Below are 23,184 nucleotides of genomic sequence, written 5' to 3' on the forward strand. Positions count from 1 at the left end.
GGAATCCAACAGTCGCTTCAGGAACTGTGAGCCTGCAGGAACTACCAGGAACGTCAGCCTTGGGTACAGCTTCTCCATTTAAAGGTACTGTGCAAATCGAGCTGTTTCGTTCAGCCGTGGTGAAGGTGTGTGAAACCTTTTGCCAATCCGAGGGCTTGTCCTTCTCTTCTCTTTGAACAAACATTTCTACTGACCAACTTCATCCAGAACTCTTGGCAAGGACTTAACCGCGAACTACCCTGAACTGTATAATCTTGAGCAAATTACTTTTGTCCTATTGACTTTGGCCCTAAGCCTTTTTGATTTGATTCCATCACTGTAGTTCCTCTTTCTAGATTGCCCTGCTTACTTAACTGTTGGTGCTGGTCAATTTTAGCCTAACGTTGTCTTTCCCTCCCTAATTGCTGGAGTGCCATTTTGCTCACATTTCATTTTGAGTTCAAACTTGTCCAGAATCTATTGGGAGGGGTTTGGTGTATTAGTAACGTGATTTTTCGACTGCTTTACTTTAGTGAGATGAGATGTTATACAACTAATGTGTAAATGCATATTCTGTTACTCAGAAACCTTGAGTCAGTGTTTGTTTGAATAAAAGTATTTGCTGTCCTTTGTGTAACTATTTGATACTGCTCACTTGGTCTTGAGATCAGTCTGGCTGCTCAGCCATCGCTACCACTTTACTGTGTAGTACAGGCTTGTACCAAAGGTGAACTTTTACTGTCACTTGTCTTGTTTGTGGAGTTCCCAGAGGGTACTGCATATAATTCTGCCTAACAGGGTAAAGAAAGATTGAGGAAGAGGCTGCCTAGTGAGGACCAGAGCTCTGGAGTCATTGAGTTTCTGGGGGAAGTTGAGTAAAGGGCGAATGCGTCTAAGGAGGTGAAGCCAATAGTGGGATTTCTTGGCAAGGGCTGCTAAGTGAGGAGAGGCGGTGAAGATCCCTCCAGAGGGTATTGTTTGAGGACCCATAGAGGGCCCGCCAGAGAGGTAGGAGGGAGCAGGAGTCCAATGAGAAGGATCTCAGTCTCTGACATTAAGGCAGAGATTGTTGGTAGCACACCATGCCTGAATACCAGTCAGGAATGAGGGAAGAGGAGGCAGTAGAGGAAAAGCCTGAAGAGCTGCATGCAGTCTGCATAATGCTGTAAGTGACGAGAGGATCAGGAGGGCCAGAGGGGCAAGGTAGATGTTGAAGAGCCACAGAGAATGGAGCCTTGAGGGACGTCTTAGGTGGAGTGTAATGGGAGAAAAGGGCCAAGTTAAACCTGGGAGGGTCGCAGAGGAAAGGTCAGCCAAGTGCCAGGCCTGTGATGCCAAGGTTGTCGGAGTGATTAGTCAGGGTGGCATGATAGACCATGTCGAAGATGGAGGAAGATCCAGATGGATAACAGATGGAGAGTAGGCATCGACATTAGAGGGCAAGTCATCACAAGTGTTCAGTGGAGCAGTCTCTGTGCCTCTTGCTGCTCTAAAGCCAGACTGGTGGTCGTGGAGACAACCAACAGATTCAGTGTGTTGGATCAGTTGGGAGACCAGCTTCTCCAGGAGTATGCTCAGGAAGGGGGTAATGGGATAGGGTGGTAGTTGGCCAGGCAGAAATGTTCGGCAGAGGGCTTTTTGAGGCAAGGATGCACAAGGGAGTGCTTGAGGGGGCGGGGGTAGAGGGAATGACCCAGTGGCAAAGTGATTACTGAAATCGTCCAAGGCAGACTTAAGGGAGGCAAAGTTGTCCTTGATTGTTCTGGAGGAAAAGGAGCACCTGTTTGGAGGAGACTTTCATAGAGTGGACTTGTCTAGAGACCTTATCCGGTGTTGTGGGTGAGAACGAGTAGGAGGAAAGGGGAGAGGGGGGGGGGAGGTCCAAGGGAGGCCTCAGAGCTTTATAGGGGGAGAGGAGGAGAGACGGGACTTCCTGAATTTTGGTTACGTGCCAGTGAAGTACAGAGGATCACAGAAGGCAGGGAGGGGAAGTGAAGACTGTAGTGGGATTGGCAAGTTCCTTGGAGCATTTAAATGGTGCAGGCTTTGATATGGGCCCTCCCTTTAGAGAGGATGGAGAGTCTGTTTTGCCTTTGTAGCAGGTGACCGGCCAGTCTATCAGGATCTGCCTGATGCCCGCCACTTCCGCTCAGCAACTCTGCGCATGCGTTTCAGAGGCTAGGTCAGTCATACCAGGTGTTGCGCTTGGACGCAGATCCTCATGACTGGGGGCAAGGATGTCCAGGGTGTTAAAGACGGAGAGGTCCATGGTAGCAAGGACTGTATGAGTGGAGTCAGTGGCTAAGGTGGGAGGGGAATGAAAGTAGCAGCTAAAGCAGCAACTGACACTCGCTTGTTAGGTCAAATGATGGAGACTGACAGTGTGGGCAGACGCTTGGCTGGGTGACCCTAGTGATCTAGACGAGGACAGGAGAGCATGGTCCTACCAGTAGAGGCGTAGTGAGGGTTGGAGATTGAAATGTCTACTGAAATGACCGTGTACAAGGTATTTCTGGCTGAGTGGGTGGGGCCAGAGGGAAGAATGGTGAGGGAAAGAGTTGGAGGCTGCAGAAGAATCCAGTGGCCGCATCAGGAGAGTTTAGGTGAATATTGAAGTCTCACAGGAGAAGCTTAGAGGTAGAGGCCGGGAGAGAAGAGTTGATGTCGGACTACTCCAAAAGGAAGATGGAGATATACTCCGGGGTCTTGTAGATGGTTGCAAGAGTCGGCGAGTGGATAGACCCCAAGCATGCAGACGGTCCTACTCTTCTTTCGAAGGTCTTGAGTGGGTATGATACTCGCAAGGACCCATTCAGGGAAAATCAGGGCCACTCTGCCTCCAGACTGTTTAGGCCTGTGCTTGGAGAGGATCTTGTAGCCCTCGGGGAAGAGTGTTGAGAGCAGTGACAGAGTTGGTAGTGAACCAGGTCTCAGTGAGAGGACATCAAAGTCTTCAAGGGGGTGACAGATGTCAGGAGTGTTTAACAGCAGAGCAAGAGTTGAGGGTAGTTAAGTGAAGCAGTTTGTCAACTTTGAAGGTCTTCTGAGGAGGGGTACAGGGATGTGGTACACCTGTCGGTGGTGGTGTAGGGGACTGGGGGGGGGGTGACAGAAGGACAAGTTGATGACAGAAGATGCCTATCAAGGAGAAGGTTGGGTTAAGAGCCCTGGGTCATGACAGTGCCATACCAGTGGACAATGATGCACTTGGAGGAGCGGAAATGTGCCAAGAGTACTTCCTAACTGGTTCCACCGTTAATGGGCTATGAAGTGCAAGGGGAGAGGACTGAGACCATATGGGGGAGTCATAGTTCCTGAGAGAGAGCTAGAACGACAAAGAAAATATCGGTGACAGTCTGCCTGGAAGAAGCGATGACGTAGGTGTCAGCCATGTGCAGCCGTGGTTTCGAGACCAGGAGAACCTGTTTGAAAATTTGTCTTCATGGCTTTCAAAGATCAGTAGGATAGGTCATAGAGTAGCAATTGGAGTAAATATGTGGGATGGAGAGCACCATGGTGGGATAGGGCGTAGAGATGGAAGGGGGAGAGAGATGGAGGGGGACTTCATGTGGCACAAACTCGCCAGGTGGCCTAGCAGCAGGACAGGCAAAGATAAATTGGGAGCACGTTGTCACACAAGTCACCAAGCTGGGTGTTGTGCTACTCCAGCAGGCGAGGTAGGAAGGTCACTCAGGTAGGAAGAACCCTTCGTAGGCGTATGAGGATGGCACCAAATCACCAGTCATAAGGCAGTTCTTCTGATTGCATTGACATGGCAACTTGAGCAGCCTTGTCCAGAGAGGATCACCTGACTGGTACTCAAGCCTGCATCACCAGAGATAACTTATTCCTATATCTCGTAAGCTGCCAGGGCACAGAAATTCTCTCCTTAATTTTGGCCTGGCCCTCCTTATACCAAAAGCTGTAAGTGGGACTGCTTCATATTGCCCTTATCTTTGACCCTTTGCCTAGGGTGTTGATGTTGGCAGCCTTCTTACCCAAAGTCAGGAAGGATCCCTCAAAGTGCCAGTTAGGACGACGTCCATGAGGGGAGCCCGAAGCAGTGGATTAACTTTGTGCTTTTTTTTTTTAAGTTCCCAAAGGTGCCTTGCTTTTTGGTCATGCCACTGATACTCCATAAGACGTTGGATTAGCCAATGGGGATGATGATGCTGCTGTCATGGAGGCTGAACTCCACTGTCAAAAAGGAGTCCATTGTGCTCGGATCAACTTTCCCCAATGTTAACTCCACATCACAACAGGCCAGGGCAGCACTGAGCCCTCACACTGCACTTATGGCACTTTTCATTTGATTCTGGCATCCCTACACATTGTATATATTTGGATGTGAGGGGAAAGTATAGGTCTTGGACACGGACAGACCTTTTGCTTCCGACTTCCTGACAGACTATAATTAGTTTAATTTAGGCAAGGAAATGCCACCTTAGCATAGGGCATGTTGGGTATTTTTCCAAACCCCTCCTTGGTATGTTTGTAAACCAAACGCTATTCAGTGGTCTGTCTACTTCCTGATGCCTTCAGACCTATTGGAATGCCCACAGTGCAGAGCCAATTCAAGGTATTGCCATACTTGAGTAGGAGCAGAAAAGACCTAAACAAATACAAGATCTTCCAAACCCTGATCAACAGTGGTAGCAGTATGATCCAGAGTATCGTTCAACCAATGAAATAACCCAGAATAACTTTGGAAGTTGGTTTCATGAATGAATGAAGCAACAAGACAAATTGTTCTTCAAAGATGGATACATTATTAGGTCGCCTGTACAGTAAGACTAAGAAAACGGGGGTTGACCAAAAGCTCAGCAAGTAGTAATTCCAGCCCATCAGGAGCTACTATACTAACTTCATGGATGAGCAATGACTTATGAAAAATAATAGCAATGCCACTGTCCACACTAGAAGATCTAATTATATTGATACCTGATGGACCCGATAAGAGCCAAATTCGGACCAGAAGTGTCTGATTGCCAAGTCTCAGTTAAAGCAACATCAATGTCTTTGTCCTGTATCTAATCAGCAACCTCATTGGCATGTTTGACCAGTGAGTGCGTGTTAAGGAGGACCGAAGAGTTGAGTGGGAGACTCTGAAGGCAAAGTGCCCCTGGGGGTCCTAATGTAAATATTGTCTTAGGAGTCAGTCGGCAAGAGGGTAAGCTCTTGTTTGTTGAGCAACTTGATATTGGGATGTCCTAAATAGACTTGATTTCTGGCATATTGAAAGCTGGCAAGTAATTAACTGCCAACTCTTTACAAATTAGAAGGCAGTGTTCCGCTAATCCTACCAGTTAAAACTTTACAAGTACTAATAGTTGCCTTTAAATCCATAACAGCGGTAGCAGGAATGCCAGATGAAATCGGTCAAGCCCTAAACTGACTATGTAGCTCTGGAATGAGTAATTCGGAATTTTAGGTTGTTGGAATTGGATAACATGGGCAGAGAGGCCGTAGTTTGTTAAAGGGCCAAATCCATGTATTTTGTTAATATGGCATTACAACGCAAAATTTGCGATGTGGCAAAATGTTCCATGGTAACTCCAAGGTACAGAGAGGTAACTCGCACAAAATGAGGGAAAGATGTACTAGACTACTTAATGCGAGCACTCCCCTTCATGCTCATGTGTTTCTTTGCAGAAAGGAAACATTTTCATTGTGGATCACAAGATGATAGAAGGACTCTGTGCAAATGTGCTAAATGGAAAGCAGCAGTACATGGCCGCTCCTTTGTGTCTCTTCTACCGCACGCCAAAGGATGAGATTATCCCCTTGGCTATTCAGGTAAGAATTTCTTGAATCTGCTATCTAAGCTATTTTACTAAATCGGCCAAAAAGCTGGTTGGCATTGTTCAGAAAGCCAATGGCTGTAGCCAAAAGGCAATTCTTGCAGTGTCTGAGATCACGAACCACAGGTCCAGATACTGGAAAGGCTGACTCTGCTTGTCTGGTGGTGGACCATCTGATCTGCATTAGCTCTTGGGCAGAATGCAGAAACTTTTCCCAGAAACCTGCCTTCAAACGACTATTACATTTGATCTACTTAACATCAGCCCACTCCTTTTAGCAACTCTTGGGGGCAACTCCGCAGGTTTTAGACATTTGGAGAAAATGTGGTCGTATGCTGTATTCTACCATTTAGTAAGGGTGCTTGCTCAACTCTTTGCGCTCCACTATGAATGTAAGTGTTATTGGACAAAGCTCAGCAAGTTAAGTTCCCCACTTGCACTACTTTGTGGAACCTGAAAGCCTTAGGTCTGGCCCCAGCAGGGTCATCTTAGTGCTCTTTCCAAGGCCAATAGAGTACCATTAAATTGGTCAATAAAACTCCAAAGCCTCTTGCATTGCTCCAAATGCATAAAGAATCTGTCCGTTATATATCTTGTTTTTATGCTCTTAAGTTGAGTGCTACAAAGTCAGATACAGCCAGTAGCTGCAGTTTGTGTATTTCTTCCTCTGCAGCTAAATCAGACTCCGGGTTCAGAGACTCCCATCTTCCTGCCAAACGACAATGAGTGGGATTGGATACTAGCTAAGATTTGGGTACGGGCTGCAACCTTTTCCTTCCACCAGGGTGTCTCTCACTTTTTGAGGACACACGGCTTTGCAGAGGTGTTTTCCATCGCCACTTTGCGGCAACTACCAATGGCTCACCCAATATACAAGGTAAGAAAACTAATGATTTAGCCTCTGCTTTGAATTTTAAGCTCTACCAAGGAAGGGAAATGGGTCCATGCTATGAGTTGGATCACTCTTGCCATACCATGTTCAGTGGCCAGCAATTGGACAAGGGAGATTCTAGTAGACTGTACATGGGGCTCCAACTATAGCTTATGCAAACTACACGCCCAGACTACCCCAAAAACCAGATGCTGTCCTCTAACCAATACTTGATCTTTCTCTGCAGCTTCTGGTTCCCCACCTACGCTACACTTTGCAAATCAATGCGCTTGCGAGGGAGCGTATTCTTGGACCAGGAGGTGTTTTTGCTAAGGTAAGATATTAGTATGTCTTTTGTTTAGTTTAATTCATGCCGCCACCCTGCATGCAACCAAAAGAGGCTCTTGTAATGATCTTTAAAGTGACTTGAGTAGGAGTCCTGCTCTCCTGGGTAGAGGAGCCCAGGGCCAAGAATGCCTCCTGATTGGACCCATGGGAGATGAGCTAATTCCAGCTCACACTTGCCTATCATTTTATTTCTGTATACTTGACCATTGTGTTTACACTACACGCGCATCAAGCCTCTTTTACCCTAGACTGATATTTCAGTTGATTTCTATTTTGAAAATTACAAGTTCATTTTGAACTTTTTATGGGACAAACTGTGAAATGCACCAGCCCGCATCTGGGGGTCATTAACTCAGACAGAAGAAACGCAGCAAACAATGTTAGTGGTTTGTTGCATAGCTCCCAAACACCCAGAGGAATTTTAACTTGATCTCTTAAGGACAAGGGCATAGTTCATTGCCCTGATTTCCCAACTCGACCCCCCCTTCCCATATATCACCGGCTGGGGTAGAACCTTCGGAGATTTCTGGAAGTTAACATTTGTTGGGACCAAAACCACTGCGCCCTTTGCTTGGTACCATACCTTCTTCCAGGTAGTGGTCAATGATGCTGAGATGTAAAACCATCTCAGCTGTCCTCCAGCTTTGACTCCTAGAGTAGAGATTATGTGTACACAGCTAATCGCCAGTGTTTCTGTCCAGACGGTCAGTTCATGGCTGACGGCATGTTTATAAAAAAAAAACTTCCAAGAGGTCCTGCTTTGAAAGACCATAAAGGCGTTTTACCCATTTTGTGCCTGCAATATTCAAGCTTGGAATGGACGTTCTAACCACCTGAAAGCCTGAAATCCAGGCTTCACATTGTGGTTTGTACTTGCAAGATAATGGGCAAGGGCATCTGAACAGTCTGTCACAACAAACCCGAGATGAGGGTTCCTTGTTTCCACATGAACAAGCCCCAATGGCGTTAGTAACCCTACACTTGGGCGCTTTTTTTGTGTAAGGTGACCTTCTCCTTTGGCTGGAGATGCAACTTTGGTGATGGTCATCACACGTTTGAGCCCTTTGGTTAAGACTCTAATGCGAGACTAAACCCCTACCAGTAGTTATTACATTAAGGGGCTTTGTTATTCCAGCTCTTGCCTTTTGGAGAACTGAATATGCTCAAAAGGAGACCCTTTAGCAACCTGGGAGGAATCCAAGTCCTCTACCCTCAAGCCTTTGCCATTAGATGAACACCAGCACATCTATTGTTTGACATCGGAGATGGGGTTGGGATGACAAGAGAAATATCTTTAGCCCCGTCTCCTCCCCACCTACCTATCAGTACAAGCCCTCAAACCATGGTTACATATGGGAGGTTGGTGAATTGTGTGGTGCTGGTGATGGGCCAGTATGAATGATCATTTTGATTTATTTAAACCAAATGTTCAATTTGCTGAAGGTGAACATTGCCATTTTTCATTCCCAGAACACAGCAATTGGAATGGCTGGTACTACTGAACTGATAAAGAGAAACATGGAAACTCTGACATATGCTACCCTGTGTCTGCCTGAAAATCTCCAGTCCCGTGAGGTTGAGTCGTTGCCCCATTTTTACTATCGAAATGACGGATTGAAAATTTGGTTCGCTATCGAGAGGTGGGACATGCTCTGTTTGCCAAATGTCATGTGTTTTGTCCTTATTGGTGGCACAGATCAGGTTTGGCACCGAGTCTTTTAAAATAACACAATATTGAGGTTTTGATATCTTTTATTGCACTAAATGGAAATAATATGCAGACGTAATAAAATGCATTCGATTTAGGTGCACATCATTTTATTCTCAAAGCAAACATTTTCAGTTTGCACTCCGTCGGCTGAAGGATTAGTTTGCAGGTAATAGAAGTCTGGAATGGCTGCCTTGTCCAAAGGAACACACAACTGATGGAAGTAGGAAAATCACAACAGTTTTACTGAAGACAGTTGCATTTTGAAAAAACAAACCATATTCACATTTAATGTTTTACAGTTACGCACAGGCAGTTTTAATGTGGGCACCAGTACGTTTCTAAAATGACTAATATTTCACTTCAAAATGTTTCTAGTGTAACATGAAACAATTGGAAAGCGTGCTAATGTTTTGCATTTTCCTCAGTTTTGAAGTGTTTTATCAGAATCTATATAGGTTCACGAGCTCAGTATTTCTAAAGTCTGTTTTCTCGGAGTAGTCCTGTCGGAGTAAGCCTTTTTCAAGAAGGATGTAATGAGTGACAAGTTGAGTGGCCCATGCCTGTCTTTTTGAACATGTGACTGTACCAGATGAAACAGTTGTGTATATAATGGACCATTTTGGTTGGGTTTGATGGAAACTAGCCCAGTGCAGGTATGTTTATGGGTTTCATGTATACAGTAGTTTCTAGTTGGCTGGTCCTTCCAACAGATAGTTCTATCTAAGGTGTATTCTCAAATATTTAATGGTGAATTTGGTGGAAGCCATTTGGTAATTCATAAAATTGTTAAAGAAGCTCTTTACCTGCTGTCTTAATTAAGACAATGTAATCAATCTTGGTCAGTAGCAAACTGCCATTGGAAGGTGCAGCTTGATGGCCTGACTCTGACTGGGTCCTTTCCTCTAACCACCCGCTTCGAGGAGCTGATGCATCTCCATGCGAGCTGCGATGGGGTATGGAGCTTGGTGTAATTTGGGAGATGGTGCTCGGCCGGCAGTGTTTGATCTTAATAGCCAGAGGCCGTGCACAGCAGTGCTGTTTGGTTTAAGGTGCCTTGGTTGCTGCTCTGGGTGAGTTGGGAGGCGAGTCCTCCAGGAACATGGAGATTGGAGCTGAGCTTGCGCCACAGATTTTTGCTCCAGTTATTCCTTTGCACTCTATAGGCTCACTTGCCTTCTTGCAGCATTATTTTGCCTCCCTGGCTTATTCTTGTTTTCTAGCCCTGCCCGTTGTGTTTTTCTGCCTCGGGAGGGTTTGTGGGGGCTGTTGATTGTGTTGGGCCATGCTAGGCAAATGCTGGCATGTCTGTTAGACTGTCAATTATTCAGATTCCTATTTCTAGTATGCATGTTACTAGAGCAAATGGTTCTAAAATAGTTTCTGGGCATCCATCTTAACTGCTGCCTTCCTCCCCTGTGCTTGGTTTCTCTCAGGTTGTAAAGAAGGTGGCTGTTCAAGAAAAGCTTAACCTTGTGACACTAAATATGGCCCTTACCTTGGACAGTAAGCTACCTGCATCGCCATTACCAAAAGGGTCTTGTTTGGCTGAGGTACTGGTTAGTTGGCAATGGAGATGGTCTGCATGAGTGAAAGTGAATTTTTCTCCTGCAGGACTCCATCCATCCTTAGGTAATGCCTCTGATTGTAGAAGAACAAACTGTGCAATTAGTACCAGAGAAATGGTGCATAGGTAAAGTGCCATCCGGGAGTTAAATCAGTCTAGAAACTTTGCAGCTTTGTGTGTTTTGGTGCATATTGACAAATCTGCTCAGTTCCTGCCAGATAAGGTAGACCATTTTGCTCAAACTGTTCGGAAACCTGATCTGATACATCACCTTCGTCAGATGGAGTCTCTCCATCTGAGAAATCTTCTACTAAGCAAGAGATTACTTATCGTTCCCAGTTTTGCCACACTGATTTTGGGGTGAATACAAGCTCCCCGTCCAGGGGAAATGCTTTTAAATCGCAGGATGCCACATCTCTAAAATGACTGTCACTTGTGGTAGCTGTAACATCCTCGTGCTTGCATTGTCCAGATAGTTCTATTAGGAAATCTTGCTGCTCTAAGGACCTGCGTGTAGGCAAAATGCATATACCCATGATTGAGGATAATACTTTGAAGGAATTTGTGATGGACAAGAGGAATTTCTTGATCAACAATGTGGAGAAACCGTTAGGCAGTGAGTCCAGAGAAGCACTAATAAAGCATTGGCATGGCTTCATCCAAGAACTGGGCTCCGGATTATCAGGCTTTAAAGTCAGAGAATTGGATGGCTGCTGTACCCAAGAAAATAGTCTGTTGGTGGGGTGTAGCGGAAGCCACCTCCCAGTTAGTATTTACCCTTCTCATCACCCATCGAATTTGAAATTGATAGATGAATGTGTCTAATGCTACGGATTTGACTGGACAGTTATGCAGTTTTATTACGAGGAATGCCCTGTTGGCTTTATTTTTCGTAATGGGGAGTCTGGATAATATGACCTTTTCTGTATCTTGTTTCGTTGTTTGTGCTTGTAGTATGTTTGTTACTGTTAGCGCCCAAATGCCCACAGGCCTACTTCAGCGCATTACAAATAATAAACTAATGTAATGCAGATATGTTAATTTCTTGGATTGTCGTAAACTCTTAAGGCCTCACATGAAGATATCGCAAACAGATATGCCCCTTTTGTCTTTAAGCTGTTCTTTTACAGGAGTGTTCCACTGAAGCAAAAATTGTGTGCGAGTGTGAATCCCATCAGGCATGTGATGGCCCCATTTGGTAACTTTTATGAGACTCTAGAATGCAGCAATACAATCTTTATGTGGAATGTTTGTATACAGTGAGATGACAACCAGCCTAGCAAAGACTGCACCCAGTGATAAACGTTCTACCTCTTAAATATTTACGAGGATATATGTGGAGTCCTGTACAAAGCTGGTACAATAAGAGGGTTTATGGTAGATTCACTTAATCCACATGCAACTTGTGGATAGTAATTATACTCTAATAAAACCGCTTCTATTTTTCTAAAAGATGTTTCACCTTAATGACAATCCTAGGGATACAATGTCCATTATCTTTTGAATTTAGCAGTTCCTTCAATGATCCATACCTTTAACAATTTCCTCTATTGAAGATAACCATCTCTGGTTGTCATTTGACTATAATGTGAAATGGTCTGTATTCCTAGACTCACCAACCGAGAAGAACATTCCTGTCTTCCAATATGAATGTTAAGGTTTTAGCTGTAGGTGTGTTAATAGTCCCCTGTGCTTTAAAACTCCTCTATTATAACTCTTATAGTTCCCTGGCTTCCCAGCCTTCTCGTCAATAGTCACAGTAGCCTCTTTATGTTCCAGTTTGTAGTAAACTCCTAGCAAGCGTGTCTTGCTGTGCGGTCTTTCTCTCCAGCCTCTGGTGCTTCACTTCAGTAGATGGGGCTCTCCTAGAACCTGAGGATTTGAGGTAGGTCTTTACCCATACCGCAGGGTGGCAGCATTCAGAGGCATGTCTCCACTACATTGGTTCTCATCATTCACCTGGGCAGGTCTCACATAACCTTGTTCCTCACCATACACGTAGACAGTGGTCACTGACTTGGTTTCTTAGGATTCACTTCAGAGTGTCGCACCATGACTTGAGGGGGTGGGGTGGGGTGATGGGGATCGGCATTTAATGTAGTCTTTCCTGGATATCTGGCAGGGTCAACGGCCTTGCATCAATCTCCAGGTAGCCATCAATTACTCTTGCAAAGTTGTCACCTTGTACCAAGTGGTCTGCCAGATCTGATCGGAAGTAGTAAGTTCACGGTCTGCTGATGAATCTGTTCTAGTTGTCCCCTGTTAGTCTATAAATGGAATAAAGGCACAATAACCATATACTAAATGACACGGCTGTCATGAGGTTCAAATTACAAACCGGTCTGGTTTATTAGTCAGTATCTCAGTCGGCCGACAGGGTCTCGACGCCTCACGTGTGTTCCCAGACACCATGAGATGAGAGAGCAGCGCTAAAGCAGTCATATGTATATCCTTTACAACACCATTTGCCCTGCCCTTATATATGACAGACAAGCTAGGGATCAGTAATTGACAGTTATGACAAGTCTTCATTGTCTAAACATTAGTATTCTAGCAAAGGCTGCAGGGACAGTTTTCTGTCATGGGAACACGGGGCACTGGCACAGGGATGATATCATGTTCTTAGAAGGGAGACATTCCAACCAACGTTATCTGGTCACTATGGCTCATGAGCGAAGGGTCAGACGGGTCTGAGGCAGAGAAAATACCATCCTCCGTTAAGGAGCACCGTTGCATATAATTCACATTTAACTGCCTGTTAGAACAGCGCTTGCAAGTCAACTCGGCACCTGGGCTACTGATTAGGCACGGCTCTTGCACAGCTTCGAGGCCTCAATGAGGGGAAAACAATGTGTTTCTGTACAGCTCTACATTCCTGTCTACGTTTGCATTTCAGAGTTCAAGCTGTGGCCTCGCACTGTGGATTTGAAGCGTAGAATATATATGCAAAGCATTACAAAAAACAAAATGGCCGGCATTCACAAAATGGACTCCCAATGGTCACATTCAGGTTTCACAGTTTGCAATGTTTGTCACGTGATGCGATTAGCTTCTGGCCAACATACTATTTGTATCATTCGGCCTATGCATTTGCATTTTCAGTATAACAAACCCTCCTTTTGGCCTTAAGCCAATATCATCCATACCTTGCGTCTATCAGACCATGTGTCACTTTCTGAACTACCTATGTCTCTATCCTCAAATATTGATTGACATACTTTGATTATTTCATTTTCATGTTTGAGATCACCATTTATCATGAGGAGTTGGCTTCACCATTTTTGTACGAATTGTCTGTCCTCATTCACTTGTAATTGTGGAACAAATGGCTGGCAAACATTGTATGCAGCAACAGAAAAATATGAGGATACCGAATATCATAACAAAGATTGCAATTAGTTTCCATCCCCATCATCGTAACAGTTCCCAGTACCATGAACTTAAGTTGAGGTTCCAGCCACCTATGGCAACATGGATTTCAGAACTTAGAATGTGTAATTTCTTAATTGCTTCAAATATTGTAGGGGAGGAGTCACTTACGAATACGCAGTATGCTGATCCTACATTTGCATACACCTCCAGTCAGCCAAAATGTCAAGAACCATTCTATTTTGAAGTGCAACTAGCCTGATTGCTTTTTGTTCCAGTGTCATGTTGTAAAGTATGTCAGTGGTTCCATTCATTGTTTTTTCTAACAGCCATGACAGTTTTCTGATAGTACACGAGTTTATTGCCTGTCCCCAGAAAGGTATAAAGGATTTTGCTATGTCTCCAAAAATTTGCCCAGCAGTATCCTCTCGTTGTGGCTGACATCTAGATATTTTTGCTATTTCAGAAGTTTTGGCGAGGAATACACCAGGTAATATCCCCAAGTAGGTAGCGATGGATATGCTTGATTTCCACACACAAAATAGCCAGAACCTCCTATAAATAATGGTTTCTCTTTGTGCTAAAGTACAGCAGTGTTCATGCATCTGGTAAATGTTCCCACCGGGTGGGAACCTTTCTTTCGTAAGCAAAATGGAACAGAATGTGGACTATGATTAATAGTATGAGGGGGACATGGCATCTTTGTTGGCAACCAAAGCCATTTTGAAAGTAATTAGGGACTGGTAATGCCTAACAATGGGACTGGTCAATAAGAGTGTTCATTTTACTCTAATTTGTAAACACGGACATCCCAGCGGTGCTAAAACCAATCTTTCAAATTAATTTTATGTTTGTTCCATTACAGTTTCCAGTGACACTATTATTCCATCTTCCAAACAATAGAGCTCTTAATGATGCATACAGGCAGTACTAAGGAGTAGAGGATGTATATACCAACCCATTCCTTTCCCCATGCTGGGGTAAAAGCGAGCACACCCAGCAATTGATCTATTCAAGATAGCATGGGTCATATTCATAATCCATAGTGTATTATCACATTTTTTGTTTCACATCTCGTGACGGAAGAGTGCAAGAAAGCACATAGGCTGGAGTATTCATAGTGGGAGCATTGACAGTTGGCAACATGGTGTTCATGGGATGCATAGTTTCCAAGTATCAAAACATTGGGATTGGTGCAGATATGATACAGATAGCTACAACGATCAGGAGCAGGCTAGTTTTTGTAGAGTCTTTCTTGGAGCAGATCCAATATTGGTGTCTATTCTATCAATGGCAGCCTTAGTGCAGGTGGCAGCAAGAGATACAGGCATGACACGCGATTTCCCAGTGCTATCTTTGAAAGTGAAGGGCTTTGCAACGTAGCGTGAACAAGCGGGGGCAAAGTACCGACACTACGAAAAAAAATTGAAACTTGCTCCTGCCTTTTGGAGCCGTTGAGGTAAACGCCAGCCTGCTGCGTTCTTAAAGCTGGCTGAACTGAACTTGTTTGAACTTTGTGGACACATGTGTTGCAGTGGAACTTTTGACAGACACAAACTTTTCTTGAAATAAGCTTTATAGAATCATGCCTGAATTCTTTTTGTTTCGTGGATCCAGTGCTGGCAACCGTTCACTCAGACTGCAGTGTGTGGCCAGTAGCACCTGGTACGGTCCCTTGCAATGCGGTGCAAGCAAAGATTTTTCTTTCAAAGTTTTTTCACAAGGGCCCACTCTCCAGGTTGCAGACGATGTCCTGGGCCCGTATATTTGAAAGGAAGAGCCTCCTGCACCTGCTGAATCAAACGCAAGTTTTGAGTCAACTGTCTACAATAGTCGGCGAGTAAAGGATATTCAACATCCTTCAACTTTCTCTAATGGCACATTCCAGACATTGGTTTGTCTCCCCATAACTATTTTGTATGGTGAGAGACCAGTCCTCGCCTGCACAGATGTGTGCATACACAGTAAAGCCAGTGGTAATGCGTCAGGCCATTTCAAATTGCGTTTGGCACAGATTTTGGCCAGTTAATTTTTCAAGATACTGTTTTGGCGTTCTACCAAACCAGCACTCATCGGGTGTCTAGCTGAATGGAATTGTTTATCAATTCAGAGACCTGCACAAATTTGCAATATCACGGCTGCTATAAAATGTGGGCCATTATCTGACCATATGACACGGGGCAGCCCGAATCTGGGAAAGTACTCTTTTAACATGGATCTTGCTGTTGACCTACCTGAACAATCTTTTAGGGGGTAGGCCTCCACCCATTTACTAAATGCACAGACGCTACCAGGACATATTTATAGTTGTGGCATATTTCCATTTCTATGAAGTCAAAATGGATGACCTCAAATGGCATAGAGGGAGGACCAAATCTTCCTACTGGTGTCACTGTCCCCTTTCCAATGTTATGTTGTAAGCAAATCATGCAATTCTGAACCAATCTCTCAGCAGTTTTCTTAATGTTTCCTTTGTACTATACAGAATCGGGGTGCTTGGACCTCTTTCTCGCACATGTGTTGGACTATGGGCCATGGTAACCTTTTCCATAACACATGCATTTGGCAACATCCATCTTTTATTTTCCTTGACCACCCAACAACCCTCGATCTAATTCTGCTGGACCCTTAGACCATTGTTTTATTTCCTCAGGAGTGGCTTCTGCTTGTATCTCTAACTGTCAATTCCATCCTACCATGCAGGACACTCTCTCTGTCTCAACATACATTTTTGTGTGTAAATCTGTGGCAGTTTGTTTCGCAATTCGGTCTGCAAGTGCGTTTCCCTTTCCTACATTACATGTTTTCTTATGTGCTCCGCATTTCGTTATTGCTAACCGCTTGGGAAGCGCAAGTGCTGAAGTCTCACTATCAAAGTGCCTTGTTGAATCTTAGTTCCATGTGACGTCAGAGCCCCTTTCAGCCCATAATCGGCCAAAATTGTGGACCACCCCAAAAGCATATTGGCTATCGGTGTAAATGTTCACACTAAGGTTTTAGAAATTTCACATGCTCTGGTTAACGCTATTTCCGCAGCTTGTGCTGAGTTATATGGGATTTGTCTACTTTCTACAATGGTTTTCAGTGTGGTAATGGCATAAGCAGCAGATGATGTGCCATTCGGCAATTCAAAACAAGAGCCATCACAAAACAGTTCTCCATCTAGCTCTTTCAGGGGTGTATTGGTTAAATCAATTCTTCCTTTTGTATCTTGCTCTGATAATCGTTTCACTCCCTTTTTCACTGGGAGGGGGCAATAACTCAGCCGGATTCAAAGCGCAACATCTCTTAATTTCAATATGCAGTGCAAATAGGATTATTTCATAACTAGTTTGTTGTGCTGTTGTGAAATGTTGCGTCTGCGTTCTATGTCTACTGAATGGGGTACCATCACGGTTAAACCATCCTGTCTGTTTTACTGATGCGGCAGCTGCAGCAACAGCTCGCAAGCAACATGGCAAAGCACATGCAACAGGATCCAGCGTGGAAGAGAAATAACCGCATGGTCCATTTCTCCCCCAGTGTTCACGAGTCAAAACAGCCAAAGCACATCCATCATTTTCATGTACAAATAACAACACTTCTCATAATTTGGCATGCCCAAAACCAGAGCTGAGCATAATGCAGCTCTGAGCAGGTCAAAAGCTTCTTGACATTCATGTTCCATGGCAAAGGTTAAGTAACATCCTTCTTTGTCAATGCCACTATGGGTTTCACAATCATTGAAAAATTAGCAATCCACTGCCTACAATAAGAAGCCATGCCAATTAAAGCCCTGGCTTCCTTTTGTGTTTTTGGAATAGGCATATCGGAGATGCTTTCTATGCGGTCTGGTGTCGGTCTTCTTCCCTCCTTCGATAGGCCACCTCCTGTCGACAATACTGCAATTTCTTTAGCATTGCTTTATTTCCACATGCCGCGAAGTGTCAATAGCACAACAGTTCCTGTAAATGAACTGCAAATGTCTTCAATCTGCTGCTATAAGCATGTAATCAATATATTGCAATAATATGCAACCTGCCGGTAATTCAGCATATCTGGCTGTTCCTTCAATGCTCTACTGTAAATACTTGGGTTTTCTGTGTAACCTTGTGGAATTCATGTAAATGTGAATGAGCACCCTTCTAATGTAAATGCAAACAAATATCTGCTGTCTGGGTGAACGGAAATACCAAACACATTTTTCAAGTCAATGTCACTGGTGTGATGCAGAAGCTGGAATCCTAGTCAAAATCGTGGTCACATCAGGGACTAATGGGAATTGGGGATCTACTTTGTTCACTGCACGCAAATCAATTCTAAAACAGTAAGGGATTTCATTTCCACCTTTCTTGTAAACTGGAAGAATCGGGCTATTGCAAATACTACCAGAAATCTCTTCAATTAATTTCTAGCAATTAAGTCCGACACAATGTATTTCAGCGCACTTTCACTCGATGTTGTATTGCAGTAAAGTAATTCCTTTTTAAAAATATTTACTGGTTCTACTTTCAAACATCCTACATCATTATCGTTCACTGCTCACTCAATTCAGTCGGTAATGGCATAGATACAAATTGCAATACAGGAGTTTGTTGTGGTGAAATCTTCAAATATACTCCATCAGGAGAACAATACTACTGCATTCAACTTCTTCAATAGATTCAATCACAAGTTTTCGACACAATTTGTCGTCAAAAGAAGCGGACAAGATTCAGTAAATGGACCCATTGTTATTGGCACTGGTTGTGAAACTGGACTAATTACTGGCGTACTTGAGAACCCTACTGAGACATTTCTATGCCCTGACAGTGGTAGATTTGGAACCCGCTGATGATCGATTAACATTTCTGTGCATCTCTGGCCACTAGAAAGATTTGCTCCCTATTCCCAATCTTCATTTCTATGTAGGGCCCTTTCTGGGCAACGGCAATAGGCACTGGTTCCAACCCCTGTTTCGGGCTATCCTAGGGGAACAGTACATCAGATGTAAAGTCTCCATAGTAATATTCATTGCAGGGATTATCAAACTTTTCCACCATTCTGCTGTTGATTCTGATTTAACCTGAGTATCCTGACGTGGCTGCATCTGGTTTCTATTCTGGGCCGCTATTCCTGGCCAACCTCTACAGTTTTTTTGACATAGTCCCATGCCTATTGTGTAATTGTGGGCATTGTGCTTGCCAATGGCCTTGTCTACAATAGGCACATTGGTTTATTCCTATTGGACCCCCTTGCATGTTGGATGATGATGCAAATTGGACTCTAGGCAGTGCATTTCCGCCACCTCTTATTTTTGGCTACTGCAGTAACACTCCGGTTTTAAAATCTCCTCTTTCTTATTTCCTTATCCTTTTCTGAATTTACTCAGTTCTCATAATATTGGGCCATATGTAATACTTTGCTTTGTGATTTTGCTTGCCATGCCCTTTAGATGTTATGAATGTCTGATTTTCTGGTAACCATCCTCGCACAAACTTAAATCTCTTCACGGGTTCGGTATTTAGATCTTGACCACTAAAATCTGCAAATACATCTTCAAACCGGTTAATAACTGTTGCTCATTCCGATTTGCCTTGTAGACAAGCAGACAATTTGTTCCAAACTATTCTCTTCTCAGGCACTAAAGTTTTCAATTTCTCTACTATTCATGAAGGCAAAGTTAAGATGACTTGCAGAGGTTTCTCCCCAGCCTGCCTCTCACTATCAACTCTGATCAAAGTTTCCCCAAGTATCGCCTAACATTGGCACATCATTTATACTTCTAATATGCTTCCATATGGCCGCAGGAAGTATCAAAGAGAACAAAAAAATAAATGTCACTCAAACAGATGAATTCAAATCTGATTCAATTTCCTTCTAGAAATCTGCAGGATTTTTCCAAATGTCAGGGACTGTCTGCTTTATAGTGTTCACTTCTTGCCTTGAAAAGGGAACATGTACAAACTATATGCAATATAATGGGCTTCTATCATTCGCGCCGGAATCACTCAATCAGCGGCAACCTCTACTTTCGGGGCAAATGAGGGAGGCACCTCCCTCATAGGTAATTGCAACTTAGGGGATTCTACATCTGTTTTTTTTATTAAGCAAAAAAGCCAAATCAAGGGAAAAAGTAGTTCCGGTGTCAGACGAAAATGCTCTTTTATAAATCGTCATCAAATCAGCAGGACCACAAACCTTCTTTTTCATGCATTCATCTTGTAAATACTCAATGATAACCTGTAACACCTTTCTCTTCATTTCTGGTGTATATGGACTAAACGTATCATGCACTGCAATCTGGGAAATGGCGGCATCCGTAATCCATCCAAGCGCATCTCGCGTACAAATTCACGTCTCTTTACTAACAGGTTTCAACAGCGGAAGAAATTGTTTCTGGACATGACTTATGCAGTTCATGTTTACTCATGATTTCTTTATGCAATCGATCAAGTTCTCGCTTAAACACAAATTTACCCTACATGTTCTCGTATTTTTGCTGCATTATCTTGCAAATTGGAAAGGACAATCAAACCACTCCATATTTTAACAAGATAATCTCCCATTAATTCTAACTACCTGCTGTTCACCAAGGCCTCTATGATCGGATATGGAACTTTGCACAGACACTCAATTGCCAGCATCAATATACGTTTCAGCCCACTGTTTCAGTTCGTCTTTCCGTGCCTTACTAATTGTACTAGGAGTCAGTCTAATAGTTCCTCTTTTGGTCTCTGTTGGTGGGGAACTGCCAGCTAAAGCGTATAACTCATGCTCTGTAGGAGGTGGAGGGAATGATGTCATGGGCACAGATGGGACGGCTACTGCAGGTGGAGATGGAATCGTGGGAATGGCAACAGGTGGTACATAGGGAGGCGGTGTACTTGGAGGATCACTTCGCTCATTCAATATCTTTATCAGTTTGTCTGATGTATGCAAATATTGTGAAGAATATATTTTCTGTATGTCTAACTGGAAGGCCCTATCCATGCTCCTAATGGGTTCTGTCTGCTTCTGTTGATCATGCTCTAGCGCTTTCTCTGCAGTAGATTTGTCTACGTGCATGTTTCTCTACTTTTCAAGCGTTGATTCGCTTCCTTTCTCCATTCCCTTACAACATTGAACATTGCAGGTCTGGCCTTTTTTTTTTTTTGTGTAGCAAAACTGATTCTAAATGTTCTATATGTGCTAGTTTGAAGCTCCCATTATTCGGCCACTGAAGGTCTGATAGTCTGGTCTGCCTATGCCAAACCGCATTACACTATTGCCCCTATTCCATATTTAATGTACATGTCATGTGCTGGCGACCCCTCGGGTGGCGCGGACTGGCCAGTTTCCAAAGACGGTCTACCGCAGTGAAAAAACTCACTAGACAGGAAGACAATTTACCAGGCATGGTTAACTCTGACCTCTTCTTACCCTGGGCGTTTGTACTTTCAAGTGCAACACTCAATATCAGGATGTTTAAGAATCGGCACGACTCACCTGATCAATTTGTCTCTCAGGATGCAATTCGCCCATATACAGACGCAACCTAGAATCGTCATGACCATGTGTCTGGCACAATTTGCCTCGCTTCCAGGACCTTCGCCTCGATGCTCTCTAGCTGCTGCTCGTCGATCAGGGATCAGCTGTGTACAGATCTGCGGTGGAGTCTTTAATCACTTCTGCAGGGGCGCCCCGAACACCACCTGATCCCGGCTCGATAGCCTCGTCCTCAACTCGTTCTTGCCTTCAACATATGCAATGGAGCATCACAGGGAGGGTCCCTATTCGAGTACCATCTTTGTTAGTCCATATATGGAATAAAGGCACAATAACCATATACTTAATGACACGCCAGTCGTGAGGTTCGAATTCCAATCGGGTCTAGTTTATTAGTCAAAGTATCTCAGTTGGCTGACCGGGTCTCGACGCCTCACGTGTGTTCCCAGACACTGAGAGCGAGGCAGCGCTAAAGCAGTCATATAGATGATACATCATCGTTTACAATAACATTAATCATGTATAAGGGCGGGCCAAACAAGCTAGGGTTCAGTAATTGACAGTTATGGCAAGTCTTCATTCAGTCTAAGCATTAGTATTCTAGCAAAGGCTGCAGAGACAGTTTTCTGTTATGGGGAACACTGGGCACTGGGCACTGGCGCTGGGGAGGATGATATGTTCTTAGCAGGGAGACATTCCAACCAACACTATCTGGTCGCTACGGCTCGTGAGTTAAGGGTCAGACAGTTCTGAGGCAGAGAAAATACCATCCTCTGAAGGAGCACCTTGGATATAATTGACATACAACAGCGCTTGCAAGGCAACCCGCACCTGGGCTACTGATTAGGCCCGGCTCTTGCACAGCTTTTCCATGAGGAGAAAACAATGTATTTCTTCTGTCTACGTTAGCATTTGAGTTCAAGCTGTGACCTCCCACTGTGTGGATTTGAAGCATAGAATATTTTTGGAAAGCGTTACAAAAAAACAATGGCTGGCATTTACAAAATGGAGCTCCCAATGGTCTCATTCAGGTTTCACGGTTTGCAATGTCACATGATGAGATTAGCTTCTGGCCAACATACTACTCATATAATTCGGGCTATGCATTTCCAGTATAACACCTGCACTGGGCTCATCAGCGCTTTTCATAGTGTCTAGTAATCTTCATTAATTTGGCCCGCCCCTGGGATTGGTTGGTGGCTTTAAAATAGTCTCTCTGGCTTTCTCTTAAGAGAGGCAACACGCTCTGCTTGGAAGCAAGACTATGTGGAGCAACACCGGTTCGATCCCCGGGTCGGCAGTTGGAAACCTCTGGGTATTAAGCGTGTTATAAATGACCAATTAAAATTGAAAAAAATTTAAATAGCTGGTAATGAGCCTCCCCGTAATGATTCATCTGTTTTCTATGAACTGTTACTCCGTAGCTGCATAGTCCTATATATGTCAGAGCTATCTTGAATTCTTGTCTAGAACAGATCCTTGTCTGACAGCATTCCTAATGTCTGCATCTAGTATGAAGGCTCATGTAGCATTTTGCCCTGACTAAACCGCTCTAGATCACTGGTTTTCTTCCAGCGATGCAGGTCAGTTTGGGGATGAGAGATTGTCAAACTCTTCCCAATACTGCCAGTGGGAAGTTATCGTTTTGGGCTGCCCAGATAAGTTGTCTTGTAGGGATGACCATACTACAGGATTGCTCGCACTCTTTCCACCAAGAGGCACCCCCAATAGCAGCTGGACCAGCCCGTTCCCTTGGTACTCACGCCTTGTGTAACATCACAGTTCAGTCGGCTCACCACACTGGAAAGGTGAAGGCAAAGAGGTCTGTGCATGAACATTCTCCAGTGCAGAGATTCTTGGAGAATTTATATATGTAGATGAACTAGCAACTCTGAATAGAAACATTTCCATAGTTGGACCATTATAAAGATGGACGAATTGCAGCATTCTGACTCCTGTACAAGGACTAGTCTTGATAAGAAGTTTGCGTTCCAAAAGAGAGCCAGGATAGGCTGATAGGTCTCATGTGATGAGACGAGGCTTACTTCAAACCTATATATGGTGAAATGGGTCTTGTTAAGGAGAAGATCTTGGA

General features: G+C 44.0%; 1 protein-coding gene across 1 annotated transcript in view; it reads left to right on the top strand.

The window, feature by feature from the left end:
* The window catches only part of LOC138568659 (polyunsaturated fatty acid lipoxygenase ALOX15B-like), a 169,513-nt gene that overhangs the window by 135,417 nt on the left and 10,912 nt on the right, over positions 1-23,184 (top strand). The window contains exons 7-10 of the mRNA XM_069646449.1: positions 5,632-5,775; positions 6,454-6,657; positions 6,899-6,985; positions 8,470-8,639. Of these exons, the coding sequence (XP_069502550.1) occupies positions 5,632-5,775; positions 6,454-6,657; positions 6,899-6,985; positions 8,470-8,639 (605 nt within the window). The remainder of the gene's footprint in view (positions 1-5,631; positions 5,776-6,453; positions 6,658-6,898; positions 6,986-8,469; positions 8,640-23,184) is intronic.

Source organism: Ambystoma mexicanum, chromosome 1p, assembly GCF_040938575.1.
Source record: "Ambystoma mexicanum isolate Mex_15411 chromosome 1p, UKY_AmexF1_1, whole genome shotgun sequence".
NCBI classification, from domain to species: domain Eukaryota; kingdom Metazoa; phylum Chordata; class Amphibia; order Caudata; family Ambystomatidae; genus Ambystoma; species Ambystoma mexicanum.